Source organism: Mangifera indica, chromosome 14 (genome assembly GCF_011075055.1).
Source record: "Mangifera indica cultivar Alphonso chromosome 14, CATAS_Mindica_2.1, whole genome shotgun sequence".
Classification (NCBI taxonomy): domain Eukaryota; kingdom Viridiplantae; phylum Streptophyta; class Magnoliopsida; order Sapindales; family Anacardiaceae; genus Mangifera; species Mangifera indica.
The window spans coordinates 8,712,754-8,735,326 of NC_058150.1; the positions used below are offsets into that span (position 1 = coordinate 8,712,754).

General features: G+C 28.1%; 1 protein-coding gene across 2 annotated transcripts; it reads right to left on the minus strand.

The window, feature by feature from the left end:
- Positions 1 to 3,121: 3,121 nt before the first annotated feature.
- Positions 3,122 to 13,345, minus strand: LOC123196174 (probable LRR receptor-like serine/threonine-protein kinase At1g07650). 2 transcript variants are annotated; one of them, XM_044610076.1, is made up of 24 exons: positions 13,167 to 13,345; positions 12,910 to 13,075; positions 11,957 to 12,028; positions 11,602 to 11,670; positions 11,428 to 11,499; positions 10,811 to 10,882; positions 10,645 to 10,716; positions 10,387 to 10,458; positions 10,221 to 10,292; positions 10,064 to 10,135; positions 9,888 to 9,959; positions 8,888 to 8,959; positions 8,736 to 8,801; positions 8,456 to 8,521; positions 8,328 to 8,366; positions 8,131 to 8,189; positions 7,394 to 7,782; positions 7,120 to 7,315; positions 6,481 to 6,627; positions 5,568 to 5,686; positions 4,915 to 5,125; positions 4,586 to 4,826; positions 4,056 to 4,206; positions 3,122 to 3,970 (listed from the first exon to the last, which is right to left on the minus strand). In XM_044610076.1, exons 1-24 carry the CDS (start codon positions 13,261 to 13,263, stop codon positions 3,581 to 3,583), a joined length of 3,054 nt encoding a protein of 1,017 aa, XP_044466011.1. In that variant the 5' UTR covers positions 13,264 to 13,345; the 3' UTR covers positions 3,122 to 3,580. The 2 variants fall into 2 exon arrangements, with proteins under 2 accessions (XP_044466011.1, XP_044466012.1); XM_044610077.1 differs by having other exon boundaries at positions 12,918 to 13,083; positions 13,167 to 13,303.
- Between the last annotated feature and the right edge of the window lie 9,228 nt (positions 13,346 to 22,573).

Below are 22,573 nucleotides of genomic sequence, written 5' to 3' on the forward strand. Positions count from 1 at the left end.
TAGTTTTATTGAATTTCTATTGGGCAATAGAATTTTGTGGTTATTTAATGTATGTCTATATAAATTTTTAACAATTTTATGCATCATTGTAGATCTTGGGTAACATAAATGATTATGTCAAAGTATAAAAATATTTGAATTTGAGAACTTTTAATTCAATACTGCGTAGATTTTAATTGTCTTTATGATTGAATAATATAATTCAGATAATAAAGTAGACAATTTTTACAATACATGCCTTTGACCAAATTCATTACAAGTTATATAAAGGAATTTTGTATTGTTTTCGCTCATAGTTTCAATGTGATAAACATTACTTATTATATCTTTAAAACTAAGTAGAATTTTTTTAGATCTACGTGAATATAATGTATCATCAATGCTTAAGTTACTCTTATTTTTCAATAGAATTATGACTCCTTAAATTAAGTTTGTTGACCTTGAAATAATATCTACTTTAGTTTCAATTGATGATAAAGTTAAGAAAAAATTTTTTACTTTAAGAATTATGTATGTTATTGCACTATCTACCAGACACATATTTGCATCATCATTTTTTTATGTCAAAGCTTCAATTTCAAAATTCATATTCTTTCATTTAAAAATTACATTAATCGTAATATATACAAAATAATGAAAGGAAGGAATACATGGTAATAAGCACACAAAATAATGTACATAACTCTTTAACTTCAAAACAAGAAATTGATATGAACTTTAATCTTGAAAATCTTGGGCATTCATGTCACTATCAAGTGACTTACATTCTTACTCTTGAAAAAAGTTTGAAACATCAATATTTGCTAAATCAACAGGATCTGAATTATCAACAAAATTTGAGTCTATATTCTGCTCATCATTTTTTTTTATGGATGTTTGATATAGATTTACCAAATGTATGGGCATACGATAAGTTTGCGACCAATGATCTTCACAACCATATTTGTAACACTTATTTTCATTATTTTGTAGTTTACTCTACATTACTCTCCTTTTCTCTTGTTTTGGTTCAACCTTGATCCATTTGTTGTAGTGAGATTTCCTACTACAACCACCTCTAAGTCCAAAATTATTTTGCGTTCGACCTCGTCCACACCCATGGGAACTAAGGATGGCAATTTGGACCAGACTTTAGGAGCCCTGACCCTTCCAGACCCTAACGGGGAGGAGATTTCCCGATAAAAATGGGGAAAGGGACGGGGATGGGGCCGAAAAAAATCCCCGTAATCAGGGATGGGGATACATGTGTCCCCGCCCCGCCCCACCCTACCCCCTAAACCTAATATATTAATATAATAATTTCTAAACTATTAAGTTTTAGAAATTTTTACATTATGATTTATTAAAACTATAACTTTAATTTTACTAATTTTTGAATTATCAATTATTAGCTTTTACTAATTTCTAAACTATTAATCTAATATATTAAAAAAACCCCAGAATCTCATTATCATAAAATACAAATACACCAAATTAATTTTATTTTAACTTCAAAACTTAGTTAGTCAATCCACCAGGTTTTACACAAAAAAATAATAAATTATAAACTTGATAAAATCAATTGAAATGAATAAAAAATGTTAAATTTAATGTTATTATAAAATTACTCTAAATCACATACATGAAGGGCTACTAATGAAGAGATTGATTATTGCATATTGTTAGATTTTATGAAAACTTTATATTTAAACTAAAATAACAAAGAATATTTTGTAGCTCTTATAATAAGCGATATTTTGGGAGAATATGATTTATTTTATTTATTGAAATACATAAAAGAATTAAAATTTATATTTATGGGTATGGGGAGGGGATTTTTCCCCGCGGGGACGGGGAGGGGATGGAGAGGGGATTTTCCTTCGCAGGGAGAGGATAGGGATTATTTTTTATCCCCGTAACGGGGACGGGGACGGGGATTGATATCCCCTCCCCGCCCCTCCCCATTGCCATCCCTAATGGGAACCACTACTAATAGTTACGTTCAATTTAGGAACGATGCAGTGTCAATAGGATAAGTTTGATGATTTTTCATTAATAATTTATTTTTTTATTCAGCCACCAGCAAATAGAATATTAATTCAGAATATTTTTTAAAATTTATTTTTCGATATTGTTACTACATGAGCATATTTGATGGGTGAAATGTGAAAAATGTCTTTTCTAACATATTTTCTTCAAAAAAAAAATTTCTCCATATAACCTAATTCACTTTCAAATTTATAATCTTATAAACATAAGTGGGTCCAATTATATTGTGTCATTGGGAGCATTATTGATTTCCCATGCTCAAATCTATCTTTCAAACTTTTTCCATAAGTCTAGCTAATCTATTATATCCATGTATTCCACTACAATCCTTCATGGATATGATGTTGAAGGAAAATAATGACCTTAAATCTATCTTGCTGAAATGCTCTGTTTTCTTTTTTAATTACTTCTCCAAGGTTCATTGATTCTAAATAAAAAATTGTGTCAAGAGCTCATTCAATATAAATTTCTCCATCTAACCTTGAAGCAACATATTGAAGTTTTACGAGATTTAATATTTCCACAAATTATATATCGATAAAAATAACAAAACTCATGTTATGATAAGTTTTAATTATATTTGTCTCATATTCACAAAACTTAATATTTTGTAATAAATATTTAGAAATTATAATATTTAGTTTTAAATTATAGTATTTAAAAATTTAGTTTTAATTATATTTATAATTTCAGGTTCATATTTTTCATGATTTTTGAAACTTTAGGTTGCGAGGGAGATACAATTATAATTTGTCCTTACAAATGTGAAACAATTATAAAAATAACACAAATACTAATAGCTACAATTTATTTCGCAAACAAAAAAATAAATATAATGAAAAAAATTTATTCAAAATAATAATAATAATAATAATTAAAACTTTTATGATTTGTATTTTGCAAATAAGATAGTATCATAATTGAAATATCTATATTTGCATTACACAAATAGACAATGATATAATTTAAATATTAGTGATACTGAAATATACCTAAACTGATGGCACCGATAACATATTATAAATGTAATTAACCTAATCAATGAGTGCAAATAGAAGGATGAAAAATATACTTAATTAAAACTTTGAGAGAATTAAAGAGACAAAGGAAACGAAAGTAGCATAGAGAAAAATGGAATGGAAGGGTCCAACATAACAATGAATATTACATTACACAAAATGAGTGGGATATTTATAGCTGTTTTTTTCACCCTTTAAGAGATAGAAACTGCCTAAAGCATTAAACAAACTCCTTAAGTCCTTAATCCACAAAATAGAATAATCACAAATTTATTCTATTCTATCAACATTTCTTATTTGAAGTAACAATATTATCCTATTCCATTTCTATTCCCATCCAATCCATGAAGTAACTTACCTAATTTATAATACAACTACTACTAAATCTTAGGAATAGAACTATAACTAACCTCACCTTTTGTGGCAAGTACAAAATTTCAAACTACTTCATTAATATATCTATAATGTTATAATTCATTGAAATTAAAATATCTATATATATAATATGCAAAGAGACTTTTCCCCATGCCATATCATACTGGAACTGAAACTGGACTACTTCTCATAGGATGGTCACTTGCTGCTGTTTCTATAATTGACTTTGAAGTCGAGTAATCATCAGTACCAGGACCACCAGTTGACAAGCTTTGAGTTTGGCTTGGATGTTGCCAGAAGTGATTTCTTATGGCCATATATTTTGAATTAATGGCTAAAAACCCTGCATCTGAAAGCAGATCTTGAACTGCAGTCCTACCTTCAAGCATGCTCACCACTTGAGACATGGTTGGCCTCAGCGTTGGGGATGCATTCGTGCACAAGAGAGCCACATTTAGCATCACAATTGCTTCCTCTGATGAATATTCTGACCCCAAATTAGGATCAACTAGCTCTAACAGATTTCCTCTTTCTTGAAGAACATATGCCTGAAAAAACCGGTACATCAAGAAATAAGTTACAGGTAGTAACTTGAAAGGAACTGGACACAGAAATAAACCACCAAATTCTTACCCAGTCAAGAAGGTAAACAAAATCCTCATTAGGCCTGTAGTTTGTGTTGCTCTTACCACTAACTATTTCCAATGCAACTACTCCAAAACTATAAACATCTGCTTTGTTTGTTAAGTAACCACGCATAGCATACTCAGGAGCCATATAACCACTGCAAATTAAACTTAGGCATTTTAGCTTAAATTATGAAGCTCAATAACCTTTTCTTTGACATCCTAATTTTGTCACTTAGCAAAGAAAGTAACAGGTAACAAATTCTGATGGAAAAAAAATTTAAAAAAATAAATAAAAGGCTTAGGATACTAATGAACGATCTTTTTTATTACATTTGCTAAAGTATACAGAAAAAAGTGCATCAACAATTAGATCAAGGTCTAGCAATTTAGTAAATTTAGATCATGTCTTAGTTTGCTTCATAATATAAGAACTTCATCACAGGACATATTTTTCATCTCTTTTATTGTCCATTACATGTATAAATTACCAAATATCGTAGACATTAGACATAAATCTTTCAAATAAGTACTTACACTGTTCCAGCAACCCTTGTGCTGATGTGAGAATTGTCGTCCTCATAAAGCTTAGCCAAGCCAAAATCAGAAATTTTAGCATTGAGATCCTTATCTAGCAAGACATTGCTTGTCTTGATATCCCTATGCACAATTTTTATTATTGACTCTTCATGGAGGTAGACTAAACCTCTGGCTATGCCAAGGATAATATTTCTCCTTGTAGGCCAATCTAATTTTAATCTGTTTGCCTCATCTCTCCCTGTAAAGTGTTCAGATAAATGCCTTCTGGTTAAGTCCGTGGACAAATTTGTCAAAGTGGCATATATAATTGGAAGTACTCAGCTTACCAAAAAGTGCACGGGAAACACAATTATTTTCCATGTACTCGTAGACAAGTAACAACTGATTTCCTTCAACACAACATCCATACAACTTGACAAGATTTGGATGTTGCAAAGCAGATATCATGCCGATTTCATTTATAAATTCACGATTTCCCTGCTTAGATTTTGATGAGAGCTGTTTTACAGCAATTACAGTTCCATCTGGTAGTACACCCTGCATTCCAAGGAATGCCTTTAGACTAAAATAACAAATTAGTACCTTGTATACAAAAATGCACACAAACTTTACACATTTGAGTAGAATTTTCAGTTGAAGTAGAAAGTTTAGTGTTGTCCTTGAATGGCGTTTCTCTTTTACCACATGTTTAGGTTTGGAATTGCTAGAAAATTTTAGTTCTATCATGAAAATTTTCTCAATCTAGGATATGTTGTAGCTTCTGGATCGAAACATGGAAAAATAAAATGAGTTAAATAACCAACTCAGCTATCAATACTGTCATTTGTTTGAAATAGTTCTAGATCACATAGTCTTCTCTTCTAAACTGGATCACAATTAAAAAGAATCCACAAGCATTATTGTTTTTTCTACTTCCAGTGGCAACTCAAGGAATATGCAGATGCATATAAAAATTTAGAAGGGTAAGACATAAATTTACCTTGTAAACTGAACCAAAACCACCTTCCCCAACTTTATTAGCTGCATCAAAATTTTTTGTAGCAACCTTAATCTGTCTTAGAGCGTATATTCCTGTTTGCAAATCTAGACCTCTCAGCTCTGCATAGCGTGCAGTACTAATGTCAATTGAGATATTGAGAGATTTAAATTTCCATCTCATGGTCCTTAACTGATTTTAACAGTATTGAGTACTAAATAAAATGAGTTGAGAGCTGCACCCAGCAACGATGAAGTCAAGGTTTTACTTGGAATGTGCCTGTCATGTGAATCATCTTGTTAAAAAGATCAGATACACAGCTAGCATCAAGGTGATCTATGAAACAAAACCTGTTGCTGGGGTAGCTGAGATAGATGTTCTAGAGGTTGGCAAATGGTATGGAAATTTTACTTGGAATCTTTAGATATAAGTAGGGGTTACTATTGGGCTACCACTGATGAAAACAGAGACTAGATTGCAGATAAAAAAATTATGTCAGCAGGTATGGTGGACTGCATTCTGTAAAATCTCTGCAAATTCTTCTTTGCAGAAGGCATTTCATTGGCAGTTGACCACAAATCCTAACTAAAAGTCAAGTTCCTTTTGAAGAAACCTAGGCTAAAAGGCAGTGTGACAAACTATATAAACAAGATTGAGCAGTAAATGATAGTGATGTGCACTGCCTAAGGATTTTTCTACTCAACTCTGGACAGATAGTATAGCCAGCTTGCAGCATGAGGCTTAAATCTTTGATGAACCCAATATTAAATACCTCTTATTCTAGTTTTCTGAATGAAAAGAGATCAATTTCTGTTGGAAATTCTCAAGAAATATGACCCATGTGATATAGAATTTAAATACAATTTTATTTTTGAATATTATAAATCATATAAGTGGGCGATGGAATATAACATACCTTTATCTGCAGAGACATTGCCTCCCAGCCACCCTTTCCTCCGCATTATAAGTAACAGCAACAGGACAAGTAATAGTGATGAAGCCAATGTTGAAGCCACTACCATGACACGATGTTTTTTCCTATTAAGCACAGGGGGCTTAAAGTCTGCACAAGAAGAGGATTTGCAACAATGAATTGAAAGGGACAATTGAACTAATTAAAGTAATGATAATTACACAATAGATGGAGTAATAATTTCAAACTCCATGTTTCCATCCCAAGTTTAAACTCACTGGATACCAAGCATAAGATAAAGTAGTTCAACACCAAAAATCTTTGATACTGTCAATCGTAAATGAATGTTAAAATTTTTCAGTTAGCTTGCAAGTCAGCATATTTAATTTAGTGTGCAAGTTGTGTAAATCGGCGACAGCCAAAAAGAGGTGACAGGGAGATCTTGAGTAGCTACTCAATTTATTGAACCACAGCAACTAGGTGAGTTATAAGATAAAATCCATTATACGGTATAATATTGAGTGAACAGATGTTAAGAGGGACAATGATTAGATATGGGAATCAGAAGTAACCTCATTAGCGAAAAAGCTAACATATGATGACTTGAATGCTATTAACTATGAACAAGTTACAATAGCTTACTTGGATCTACTGAGATAGCCGATATTAGAGGGCCATAAAATCCTCTGAATGGTATGCCGGTTGTCCCTCTTCCAGCCCAATAAAATTGAATCTTTAATGTGTTACTTGTCACTTGGGCTGTAAAATTCTTTACAATGGGAATGCCGGTACCTCCAGCCTCATCTTCAATGTTAAAATCTTTCAGGACCAACTCCCCCTATTACAAACAAATACTAAAAGATGAATATCCACATAAAATTAAAAAGGGTTTTCGCATACTACAAAGTAGACTAACCTGGATGTATACATCAAATATACGCTTCCCCAAGCGATAAAAAGAGCTGTCATTTTTGAAAATAATCTCAGCAAAGTGAAGTTTGACAGTGTAATTCCCATTTCCGAGGCAGAGTCCATAGAAAGTGAGGGAGAGAGGAGAAACACGTGCCGTTCTATACAGTTCCAAACTGTCAGCAGAGACATTGGAAAGAGTAGACGTATTGGTTTGGATATAAACATCTGAAACAACATCATTGTCCATAAAATTCCCAGTACTGCTAAATGCCCAGTACTGGTCTGGGCTAGTGTAAAACATAGAAGCTCCTTTTGCTTCAACGTCAGCTTCATACTCGGTACTACCAATATATAGATCCTTGCCACCGCAGTTTATGTGCATGGAGTAGTGATCTGTAAGTATTGACAATTCAGAGGACTTATGAACAAATTTTATTGAGAAGAAAAAAGAAAAAAAAATTTGTTAGATGTGTCAATAGCATACATTTAAAGCTACTTTCCTACCAACTACAGCCGTTCAACCAGACAAAGTAAAGTTTTAGTCTAGGAAAATAAACACAACTTTTTAAGAGTAATGTTACATATACAAACTTTGAGTACTTAAAATTGATACATAGGGAATATATCATTATGTGGTTTGCTCAACATATCACATAATGATACATCATATTTGTACTCATTTTGTGTATTTAAAGAATGTACATATGGTTTTATTGACTTTTTAAACTGAGAGAGACTTACACTGATCACTAGATGCAGAACATGAAAAGTTGTGTTTTAGGCACGAATGAACTCTACTTCTGCAACACAAAAAAATAACAATTATGAAAGTTTACATTTTAGAGACAAACAGCCAAAATTATACACAAAAATGGCAAGACATAGAAGCAAACTTTCAAAATATCTTAACTACATATTATTGAGTACAAGATTCTTACGCTTTATCAGCTGACACAGAGTAGCTCTCCACTAAGTTCCTGGGAAAAAATAAAAAAGAAATGTGTCACTACTCACTACTGTACATAAAAGAATTTAGAATTTAAAGGGAAAAAAAAATTGCACTCACACACTCCCTCGAGGACATTCTATTGGACCTGAGCTTTCCCAAGTGAAATTGTTATAAGATACATCCCTGCAGATCAAAATAGAGGGATATCATCAACAGACATCCATTCCATTAGTCTGGAACAAATGCAAAAAATGATAACTAGACAACATTGTGTAATATGCCACTAATTGTAAATATTGTTTTAAGTGGCCTGACATTATTTAAACTCATAAATAAGTATCAACATTGAAACCAAATTAGAGACTTAAGTGTGGAAATAAAAATAAAAGAGACATACACAATTTTGTTGCTTTCTAAGATATATCTAGGTACACCGCCAGTAAGCATGTTACCTGTCAAATACCTACACAAGAATGGTTCAAATTTGAGCTTCTACATACATATGGTTGATTAAGAGTACAAATGAAAATTAGAAGGGCATCCACTCACATGAAATCGACTTTTGCCAATTGGTTGAATGTTTTAGGAATTGGACCCGTCAAGTTATTAAAAGTAAGGTCTCTGCATGGACACAGCAAACTTTACATAAGTTTAATAAAAATAAAATAATATCACCCAAACGTTAAGAAAAGTAGCTACTGTGTGCTCTGATCTGCTCTTCATCACTGGCAAGGCTTGGTGTATGCAACACATTGATCTTAAAACCAATTTTATAGCATGCATCCAGTACCCTACAAGAGTAACAAAGTTCTGACCTCCAGAGAGATCTGGTGGGCACATCAGCATTGGAAGAGACAAAATTTTGTAACCTGGGTAGCTATTATTCTGACTATTACAACCTTAACTATAACGAAAAAACATTGAGGATCCTTCCAGTCCATATGTTACGAACTAGTATATGAACTGGCCTCCATATTTAAGGAGTGATTGATGATAAGACATTCTCAGTAAAACCCATATCTTTCATGTAAAATATAAATGCTATTTAGACATTAAATTCAACTTCAATAAATCATCGAAACTAAATTTGCTCTTAACCTTTAATTTTGATTATAATCGCATAATCTCTTATACTAAACCATTACAGGAAAAAAAAAAAAAACACTTATTTTTTGTTATATCTTGAACCTATTGTGTTTAACAAATGCAATCAGGTAAAATTGATGATATTAATTGGTAAATTCTCAAAAACAATTTCTCAGGAACATATGTGAAATGTGATAAACTTACACTTAAGTAGAACTTTTGCAAACAATTGTATCAAAGTTTACCATTCCCTTAGTTATTTTGTGAATGTAGTTTCTGTTAGCATTAGAGAAAAGAACAATACCAAGGTAACAATATGCATAAACTATCTACTATTTTTATAGATATTAGCATTGAAAATCAATATAGAAAGAGATGGAGAAGGCCAAACTATCCAGTTTATAGTGGTTGGCATCTAAAACTATAAACAAGCCATTCTTCATACATTTGCTAAACTACTTACAGGTGTTTCAATTTTGTCATATCCCCAATATATTCTGGGATCTGACCATGTATCATGCATTTCTTTAGAATCCTGCATTTCAAAATTAGATACCAATTATTTATTGATTAAGCTTGTGTACATATATAACAAATGTTCAAAAGCTTAGAGAATCTATATATATGAATTTAACTCACAATGTCTTCAAGGATTTCATTTTATCCAATTGTGGGAAAGCAGTCCCTCTCCCTTTCAAGTCACTAATCCTCCTGAAAGATTAATAAAAAAACAATGACTCGATGCAATCATCTTGTTTATGAAAACAAAATAAAAAGAATTCTCAGAGTTGCATACAGATCGCTCAAGTGAGTCAAAGAAGAAATGCTAGAAGGAATAGGCCCCTCAAGAGAGCAACCCTGGATATGCCTGCAACAAAAAAATCAAAAACAAAATTAAATAAGATAAAATTTTCATGTTAAATTATATCAAAAAACTTTGAATACAAAACAAATAAGCTTACAATTTCTGAATGTTTTTCCATTTACCAATGAAATCCGGTATCTTCCCAGAAAAGTTGTTGTCATTTATCCTCCTAAAAAGGTATCAGAGTGATGAAAACTTATCAGTCATCATTCCAGCGATAATAAGGGATTTGGACATAGCTAGCATACTCAATATTTATGTTTTCCCGACCTATAATATAAGATACACCCACTAAATGAAACATACTGGTCTTTTATTTTTTTGGCTCAACATCTTTAAATTAATAAACACTTACAAATCATTCAGGTTGCTCAATTTGGCAAGTTCTGCTGGAAATTCTCCTGTGAAAGCATTTGACGAGAGCATCCTAAAAAAATATGTAGTAGTATTGTTGCTAATTAATAATTGTAAAGGGCACTATTAACTAATTATTAACCAACAAGAAAGGAGAAAGAAATTACAATTTCTGTAAGTTGATCAACTTTCCAATCTCTGGAGGAATGCGTCCTGAAAAGAGGTTCCCTTCTATACTCCTGTAATATAGATATGTTCTGGTATTAATTTAAGTTATAATGATTTTGTAACATCTAATCTGGACCTGTCAAGCTGACAACCAGGTTGAAGTTGACTTATTTGGACTGAAAAAGATCATGAAGGAACATTTTAACCCAAGCTAAATCAGGCTGGATTCACCCTTTGTTCGAATTACATAACCACACACAGGTTCAAGGACGTCACTTTTTTTGTACTTTGAAACTATAAGATCAATAGACTTTGATCGGCTGAAATTCAATACAACTTTAATAATTAATACATCTTGATGAAAATGACACAAATTAGACACAATCTTAATCATTCAAATGTATTAATCTATGTTCTAAAAAATCTGATCAAATCTTGTGCAAAAATATAATGCTCTTGAGCCTCCACAATGTAACCAAATAAACTAATTAATTATAGGCCCCAGTAGAAGACGTGGGTGAATTTGGTTTTTTTTTCTTTTGGCTGTAGTTGTCCTAAATTTAATTGAAGAACTTGGATACAATCTTAATCAAAACATTTAAATAAATGAGCTTACAGGTTTCTGAGTGTGGTGATATTTGTGAGAACTTTTGGGAATGGACCTGAGAGACGGTTCCCCATGAAAGAGCTGCACATTTATAAAACAAAAGTTTTTAACTTCAACTTACACTTACCATTAAACGCTTGAACTGATTAGACAGCAGAAGAGAATATAAGGTAAGATAGTTACAGCTCCTCCAATTGCATGGTAGCCCATTGTGGAGGAATAGAACCAGTGAGGCAGTTGCGGCTGAGGTCCCTGGCAGACAAACAAAGAGAATGAACGAATGCCGAAATGATTATATTGTTAAAAGTAATAGTAACACCCCGCCCTATTCAAACCCATTTGAAAACAAATGAAGATTATCAAATGATGAAGTCATGGATTTAAATAAGATAAACTCACTTTGAACCTCATTATATGAGATTCATAAAAGATAAGCCCTCAATATATCTAAACCTTATTAAATGAGATTGGAAAAAGATAAATTCACAATATATTGACAATAAGCCAAAATGTTACCGAGATCATTGGATTGACTTACAGAAATTTAAGGTAGCGAAGCTTGGAGAAGTCCGGTGGGATAATTCCTGTAAGATTTTGTCCTTTTAACAGTCTGCAAATCCATATAATGCAGGATCAGAATCAGTTACTACGTGAAAGAGATGCTTTCCCATCATTAAAATAATCAGTCTTAAAACGCCACTTAATATGGCATAGTTGTGGAGGGAAGGTTCAATTAGTTGCAAAAATCTTAAGAGTTCTTTGATGTCGGAAAGCTAAGAAAGAATCCCAAACTTGAAACAATAATATGATAATTCAGGATTACAAACAATTGACAAAACAGAAAAGTAAGGAATACAACAAGCACCTCCAAACAACACAGCCATTTACGTGGTTAGATCAAGTAGCCCACATTCAAAGGAGATGATGATGATGATGCTACAAACTCCTCACAATAGCCTAAGTATACAAGTCATCCCCAATCCTAAAGAATTAACTATCAACAGTACAAACACGCAAGTCTCTCTGCACATAAGCTTTCAAGTCTCTAAAGCTCACATCATAATTTGTCACACAACAACAATATAGATACAGAGGTTAATATATATATAAATATATATGAAATTTAAATCTTAAGCACCATGGAAAGGATACGATAATTAATATAATTTGTCTACATTTGTAAACGAGAAAGAAACTTTCTTAATAGCTAGTAATTTTAACACAGATAAACAGGTATAATTGGTATTAAGTTGAACTTAAAAGTAAGAGTCAAGACTAACCGAAAAGGGAAAAAAAACTCTTTCCAAATAGATGATAATTTTCAAGAGAAGAGAATTAGTAGAATTGACTAATCTATTGCTATCAGAATAACATAATTAATGAAGAAGTGATAATTCCATTTACAGTAATTCATTCTGTAGCGCATGTGAAGATACTCTGTTATGGAAAGCAAAAGCAAAAGCAAAAGCGTGAGGAGAGGCAGAAGAATACATGCTTACAACGTGGCAAGATGAGGAAGAGCATTGACATGTCAGATTACTCTCCTGTCCTTCTGTCTCCTCCTGTATAATCCAGTTCCCTTTACGACTGCAGGGATCTACTTCAAAATTCCAATCTCTCTTCCCCAGTTGCCTCCCTATTTGCTTCAATGCTCTCACTGTACAACTAACTTTCATTAAATTAATAACACTAAAAAATCAACCTAATTAACAGCACCTGCCATTGATTAGTTCGCCGCACATACGTACCTTCTTCAGTGTGAAGCTTGTTAGAAGTGGCTGCAAATCCAAAGGTTGCAGTTGCAATGAAAGTAAGTGTAAGAAGGAGCTTCAGAGATGCTCCCATTTGAGATGTTTAACTGTGAAACTTGTGAGCTGATAATGAAGAAATGAGTGATAGAATAGACAATTGATACTACCTGCCGCCACTGAAACTGTGTTATTAAACAGAGTAATATATTTATTTGCCTTATAGTAAAGGTAGTTGTGGGTTTCATAAGATATAAAGATGGCCAAGCGCGTCAATCGAAAATTTTGACTGAACTGTCAGATTCTCATGTCAATTATTTGACCAATCTGATTTAAAAAATTATTTGACACTTTTTTTTTTTTAATTGGATAATATTATATATATATATATTTTTTATATGTAATTTAAATATAAAAATAATATATCATCATATAATTAAATATTATTTTATCTTTATATTTTAAAATTATTCAATCGTATGATAACATATAAATTATATATAAAAATATATATACACATAATTTTATTGTTTTAAGTTTACTAAATGGTATATTATTGGCCTTTTGTTTTATGCTTTAGTTTAGTTTGGTCTTTTATTTTAAAATTAAAATGTAAAATAAAATTAATAAATGTCAATTTATTAGTGCTTTGTGACATTGGATGGTCCACCGTTAAAGTCTATTTTCCCTTAGAAAGAAAAGTTTTCCAGTGTCAAAGATGTGAATGCTTTCTCACGGCAGAAAATGGCTTGTGAAAAAGCAGCACAGGTTTCCTGCACTTGACCTGGAAGACTCAACCCAAGACAGGTTCAAAGTCTTCGTGTTCAAACCTGTACATATTTTACATGAGCAAATTAAAAAAAAAATGAAATCAAATAATAATAAAAGATAACAGGACTCTGGTAATTACTTTGCAATCTATTTGTAGTTTTTTAACATTTAATGTTATTATTTTTTTCTGTTGAGACTCAAGTAAAAGAAGAGTCCCACATCTAATAAACTTAAGTAAAATGAGTGGTATATAAGTGTTGTGAATTGGACCTTAACATAAGCCAATTGGTTTTATGTTACATGAGTTTCAATCTACACACTTGTAAGCCCAATTTATATTTCCGACATGGTATCAGAGCGCGAGCCAAACGGCAGGTTTAACAGCCTAAGTGTTCCTGGATACAAGTGACAACGCACCCAGCCAAGAATCGGCTGAGCCGAAAGGCAGGCCTAACAACCTAGGTGTTTGCACTTAAGCGGGGGTGTTGAGACTCAAGTAAAAGAAGAGTCCCACATCTAATAAACTTAAGTAAAATGAGTGGTATATAAGTGTTGTGAATTGGACCTTAACATAAGCCAATTGGTTTTATGTTACATGAGTTTCAATCTACACACTTGTAAGCCCAATTTATATTTCCGACATTTTCAATCTGTTCTTTTAAATATTTTTTTAAAATATTTCGTATTATTATTATGTTTTTCCAATGTAGTTTATATGCATTCATACAAAGCCTTATTATATATAAATAAATGGAAAAATATATTTTTGGGGAGCATTTATATCTTTAATACAATATATTTATACCAAATGTGTAAAATATGTTTATTAAAAAAAAAAAAAGTTTACCCACACAAACCACAAACCAAATCAAACCTCAAATTTTAAATGATTTAATTTGATTTTACTGTTTGAATTATTTTATACACATAGTTAAATTTGGGAATATAAAAATAAAGAATAATATTATACACTTATAATTTTAAATAACAATTAAATATATAAAAAATATATATTGTTTTATAATTAAATAATATTTTATTTTTAATTTAAAATAATTAAAACAGACAATAATTTAATACTTAATACTTAAGTGTGTATTCCAAAACTCGTGCACTTGATTTTATTAAAAATAAAAATATCAACTTGCCTCAAAAGAGATCAAATAAAGTCAAAATAAAAAAAATAAGACTTTCTCTTTCTTTGGTGGATGAGAAAACAGTGCGTTTTCAAAGAGGGGCCACTTCAGCGAAACAAGGATTTAGCTTTCTTTGGCTTCCATTCAATGGTCCCTCTACGTTTTTTAACCCATGAATCATTCTTTCCACAGAGAAGTTTGAAACTGACGAGGGGATAACTTGTTAGATTTTTTTGTTCATTGAAATCTAATCGAAAGAAATCGATTTAGTGTCTTAAAAAGAATGGCTTAGAATTATTATTACTAATAAAACTATTAATATTTAAAAAATGATCAATTCTATATCATGACTTACTGAGATTGTGATTTTATGAAAATAAGATATTAATTAAAAGAGGAATATAAGTTTTCGTCTAAATTTTTTTAAAATAAATTTTGAGTAATTTTATTTTTAATAATATCTTTCTCTATTAATTGTATTAAATTTGGTATAATTTTTTATTTTGAAATGTATTTTATATTTGATAAATTATAATCTAAAAATCCAAAAATTTATTCAAAAATACATCAATTTTTAATATAATACAAATCAAAATAAAAAGATAAATATAAATACAAAAAATATGTATAAATATATATAAATACATATGATACATATAAATATATACAAATATATCAAATATATATAGATATGTGATATATTATATTTTATATATAAATATAGAAGTGCGAAAAAGCACACATATTTGCATGCACTCCTCACACTAGTTTTATATATATATATATATATATATATATATATATATATATATATATATATATATATATATATATAATAAAAATATGTGAAAACACTTACATCTTTGCATATATAATATAATATATATTATATGTAATTAATTTTTATATATATTATATTATATTATAATATTTTTGTATTGTATCTATATTCTTCGTGTATTTGTATATATTTATATATATCCATTCACACTTTTACTTATTCTTTATAATTATATTTATCTTTTCGTTTTATTCTAGATTATATCAAAAATTGACTTATTTTTAAATAAGTTTTTTAATTTTTGGATTATAATTTATCAAACATAAAAATGTTTCAAAAAAAAATCAAAATACTATACTAAATCAAATATAATAAACAAAAAAAAATATTATTATAAATAAAAATAAAAATTATTTAAAAAATAAAATCGCTTAAAATTTGTCTAAATGAATTTAGACAAAAACTTTTGGATATATATTTTAATCGATATTCTCGTATAAATAAAGTCTGAATTTAGCGAATATTCGCTGGGAAAGAATACAGAGAATGCCAGAGAAATTAAGGATCACACGATGAGGAGGGGGAGAAAGATAGCAAAGAGGAACCTTTTTATTAAGATTAAAACAAAACCGGAACGACGTCGTGTTAGAGGGTTGTCATTGTGCAATGTGTAATGTGGGTGGTTAAGCTCACCACGGTGACACGGTGGAGTTGCCCTTGATGATTTTGATTGACAATCCTCGACATCGTGAGGTGAATCTGCATCAATTTCTCACTGAGAAATCATTGTTTGTGACGGAGAAGGTGATATTTAAATGACGTGGCAAGGTTGGATAGTCGAAGTAAGAGAAAGCAGCGTCATTTTTGTCGCCGAGAGAGAAATGACGGCTAAGATGAGTGGATTTTGGATTTTGGTTGTTTTAGTAAAGGAAATAGTGACAGGCTTGGAGAAGTGATGGGCTATGTATTATGATTAGGAAAAATACAGTATTTCTAATGTATTGATAAGTTTATATTTTACAATATATATTTTATATTTCCTGTCACTTTATTTTGATTGAATTTTAGTTTTTTGAGCCTTTAAGACAATCCTAATTTTGACAATAATCAATTTTATAGGTAAAAGGGTAAGTTTGACAAGGAAATAAAAATTTTGGCTCTCAAATTTAATTAGCATAACAAAAATTGGTAGAGGAAGAAAATGCCTAAGAGGAATTGGCCTTTCTATTTTCTTATTTATTAATTTTTTGAGATAAAAGTATCTTATTTTCTATTAATATAATAAAAACAAATGATATAAAAAATATTTTAAAATAATTATATCTAAAAATATTTAAATAAAATAATATTTTAATAATATTTTATTATTTTTAATCAAACATAATAATTATTTATTAATAAAATTATATGTACATATTTTGAATACGCAAGTGAATATACACTTGATGTGTGTCATTAAGTAATTTGGTGATTTAAAATTAAAGATAAAGTAATATTTAATCATATGATAACATATCATATACGTATTTATTTATATACTTAAAAATTAGTATGTATAACAATGTTCATTATTTATACCTATTTTTTTTTACTAAATTTTATCTAAATAATTTATTTTTAATAATAAAACAATATCAAAGTCAAAGGTAAACATAGAAAACATCTTGGAAAGCAAGCAAGTTCATCTTTCAATCAAAGTTGATAATTTTCAATACAACTCATTACCCTGACATGAGATGATACAAAAAATATAAAGTTAAGATTGAGTTATTTTTATATAAAATTTATTTCAAGTCAACTCAATACAACTCAAAATTAAATCGAACAATGTTAGAGTTCACACAAAGTAACTTGATAAGATTCGATTCGATTTGAATATTTTTAGGAAATGTTACTTTAATAGAATTTGTTAGAGATAAATTATAAAATATTAAAAGACAATATTAACAGTAGTTAAAATTTTTATAAATTATATATAATTGTATCTTTATATAATTATAATTACTTATATTATTATTTATTTTTTGTTAAATATTATATTTTATTATTAAATAAAAAGAATTTGATTTCGTTAGTCAGATTATAAACGTTTTTTGAAGGACTTATTCATATTATAATTATTTATTGTCTTTTTATAGTGAGAATTTGATATCTTTACATATTGCATATAATTATATCTTTATAGAATTATAATTATTTATATTATTTTTTATTTTTATTATTAAATAGTAAAAATTTGATTTAATTAGTTAGAGTATTAACGTGTTTTAAAACTTTTATTATGTAAATTTTTTTAACATTTGTTAATAAGACAAAATGTTATATTATATATTTTATTAATAATATCTTAAGATAATTTGATGAATAAATTAAAATGATAAAAACACTTTAGAGAATAAAAATAATAGATAATCTCATATTAATTCGAGATTAATCTAGTCAATTTGAATATTAAAAAATTAAGTTAAGGTTAAAAAACTTTGATATGATTCTAATTTGGATTAATTTAAAACTAAAAATTTCTTATATAAAACTTACACTGATACAATACAAATACAATTGGATGAAACAAACTACCAAATCTATTTCTGTAGAAAATTTTCTTATTATTAAATTTAGTGTTAAATCTTTTTCACTGTACCGCCCCCTTTTATTGACTTCATTTGTAACCAAATCTGGAGCTTCAATCATTACTCCAAGCCAAGAATTTTGAAATATTGATTAAAATAGTCATTTATTTTATTTTTTATACATATATAATAACTTTTTTTCTATTATCAAATATAATCACTTTTTAAGTTGATTTTATCTTTAAAAGAATAAGATTATGAGATTTAGGGTTTATCAGGTGGTTGGTCACCTGCCTAAATAAATTTTAAAAATAAATTAGTTGATTAATTAATTTTTTTAAAATAAATTAGTTGGTTAGATATTTAGGTGATTGGATGACCGAGTAACTTGTTTACCGTCAAAGTTATTAGAAATTTTTATATTTTTATTTTATTTTATCTTATATTTCAGAGTTGATTAAATAAGTATATGAATTTTATATCTTAATTAAGTGAATTTATATTTGATTAAATGAGTCTTAACTAGACAAAAATAAAATTTAAAGGTATTTTAAATATTTTATAATTCTGATTATATATAAAATAATAAAATAGTGATATATATTTATAGGAATAAAAAAAATATATATCCGAATATTTCTGTAAAGTACACATCAATATTAATGCCAAAAGAGATAGCATTTGGTCAAGTTGAAGACAACTAGACAAGTAAAGATTCTCTCATGATAATAATAATATAAGTCTCTTGCACGAACGATAATTACCGAATTTTTCATTAAATACCCCCTTGGGTTTTGTTTTTAATAAGGGAATATTCAGTTTGGACTAATTTTTTATTAATTATATTGATATTAAAGATAATATATAAATAATACCATTATTATTTACATTTTAAATATTAAAAAATTATTAAAATAATTTTAATTTTATTATAGTATTATATTTTTATTAAAATTTTAAAATATAATTATCCCCAATTCAATTAAAAAAATAATTTGATTAATATTATAATTTGAGAATATGAAAAATGCTAATATATAATCAATAGATAATATTTATAAAAAATACACAAAATAAAAATTTTAATTTAAGACATATTAGATTAACCAGTGACAACATTAATTTGTATCCAATAATATTTAAATAAAATTATACGTATTTATAATAAGTATCGATGATGATATGTCATCATATAATTATATAATTTTAAATTGAATATAAATTAAAATTCAGTCATATAAAAATACATCATCGTATGTATTTAAATTAGTACCATTGTAAGTACATATAACATTACTTAATCTTTTAAGTATATCTAAGTAAAATAATATCTCGTTATTCTATTATTATTATCAACAAAATACAAGGATTATTTATATATACTAATTTTACCAAATACGTTAATAATTTTATCAAATATATTAATAATTTATACCAATTAATTTTTCAGGCAGTCTATATTTGTAATAATCCTCTCTCTCTCTCTCTCTCTCTCTCTATATATATATATATATATTTATTTATTTATTTAACAAAATACTATCCAAACCTAACTTATCTCAAGAGACTGTTTGGTTAAAATGAATGAAAAATTATATTGTTAATTTATCTTTTAAGTCGATATTATTTTGTTTGATTTGTAAATAATAAAAAATTACAATAATTTTTATTATTAATAATGATCTGACAGAAAATATAAAAGATATTATCAGTTTTACTTTAAGTAGTAAAAAAATTACTACAATAATATTAAATTTGTTATGATTTTTTCTTATTTATTAAATTTTTTACGACAAAAATATCATATTTTTAATTAATATAATAAATAATATAAATAATATTTGAAAATAGTTATACTAAAAATATTTAAATAAAATAATATTTTTATATTCTTTTATTAGATCTAATCAAATATCATAAGTATTTATATCTATCCATATATATAAAAAATAATAATAATTTATACTAATATTTTATTTTTATAAAATATTATCCAAACCAACCCGTTTAAAAGTAAAAAAAAAAAAAAAGGACCATTTGACTAGTTATTTTCTTAAAAAATATTATAAATCTTCCTCGTAATTTCTCTAATGAAAGCAAAAGTATTTTAGTTTGAAAATAAAGAGTCTTAATAATGCTACAGGATGATTGTAGTTTGTAGATATATGATAATATTTAATTATGTTTATTATTGGATTTGACTCGTGAACCATCTTATCAATTTTGTACATTGAATCTAACATAATGAAGCATGATTTCAATTCAACTAAAGCATATACTGATATGGACCACATTTTACTGTGTTGAGAAAATATTACTCAACTTTTTTTAACTTATTCCATTTTACCATAAAATCTATTACAATCCCAAGGCCTTCCTTGTCTTTAATTTTAAAAACACAAGTTTCAGTTAATGTTTTATTACAAATTAATAAATTGTTTTGTTCAAATTTTACAAAAAAAAAAAAAAACTCATCTTAATCTAAATAAATATTGCTCTAAACTTTTATAATCTTATCAATTTTTGTTATACAATTAAAACTCTTAGAATTTCAAGTATACAAATTTTGTGATTTTGTTGAAGAAATGAAGTTTTTTGTACATTAAATTAATTAGAATATTAATAATTCAATTTGAAAAAATTTATTAAATTAGGTCGAATGCACGTTTATGATGTGTTTATAGTGAAATTGATGTAAAAAATGTACCAACAATTATAATTTGTATTCCAAAAATTATAATTTCTCATTTTCTGCATAAAAAATATAATTTTCATTGCAATGAAAATGGGAAATTATAATTCTGCAAAAAACATTATAATTTTTGTGTAGAAAATGGGAAATTATAATTTTTGCAATAAAAATTTTTAAACCGTATCTGGATGAGTTGTGTCTACCCTTCATTCTTCATTTATTACGTTTTCTGTATCAGTTTCTCCACAAATACATCATAAACATACATTTGATATAACTTAATAATTTTTTTTGGATTGGACTATCAGTACTTTAACTAATTTAACTTACAAAAAATAACATTTATCAATAAAATCTCATTTTTTCAAAAAAAAAAAAAAATAAAGTTTGTGTATTTAAAATTTTAAGGTTTATAATTGTGTAACAAAAACAAATAAAATTATAAGGATTTGGATCAACATTTACTTGGATTATGATGAATTTCTTACAAGATTTTGGTAAAATAACTAATTAATTTGCTTCTGTTTTTAAGATTGAAAACGAGAATAAACTTAATATTATATTAAACTTTATGGTATAATTGTGTATATAAAAAAAAGGTTGAATAAAATTGTATAAATACATTAAAATGTAAGTATAAATTTCAATTTTCCTATTGGTAATATACAATTATTGGGGTTTTCTCAATCTCTAAATATTTCTCTATAAAATTGAAAAAATAACAGAAATCTCATTGCGTTTAGTTTAGTCAATCATTAATATGATATTAAAATTTATAAAATCACGAGTTAATGATGAAGTGAAATAAACGCTAAGAGTTTTGATGAGAAATATCAAGTTACAATATAAATTTCATTGAAGAGTCAAAGAGGTATAAATAAATAAATAATAAATTTTAAAAAATAATAAAAAATAATTTTCTCAAGTCAACGGATTTCGGATTTGTCAACGATACACATCAAATCAAGAATGATATACTTTTTTAATTACTGGTTGAAAGGATTACTTCGAGAGCTCAAGCGGTGGAAAAATGTCGGTGTGAACAAAAGGACAATTTTAAAAGTCAAAGTCTTCCACTAGGAAATTATTACGTAAAATAAAATAAAATATTTCTGACAAAAAGTAGAAAGCCAGCTGGATGGTGTCTTCCTTTGAGTAGATGAAGTGATGTAGCAGTCGCACATTTACTATAACGCGCTTTTATCTCCACTTGTCGCGTGGAATCACTGATACAAACAAATTAATTTTCTTTTATTTATTAAAATTTTGAGAATATAAAAATATATACATTTTTACGATTAAATCTTGAGGGGGAAAAAAGGAAGTTTTGTTATCCTCACGTCACGCCCCCTGGACGCTAAACTTTAACATATTGAGACAAATGATAATGTAATTGGAGAGGAATGACTTTGTGAGCCAGCATTGGATGATTTATACGTAGTCTGTTGCCCCTTGAA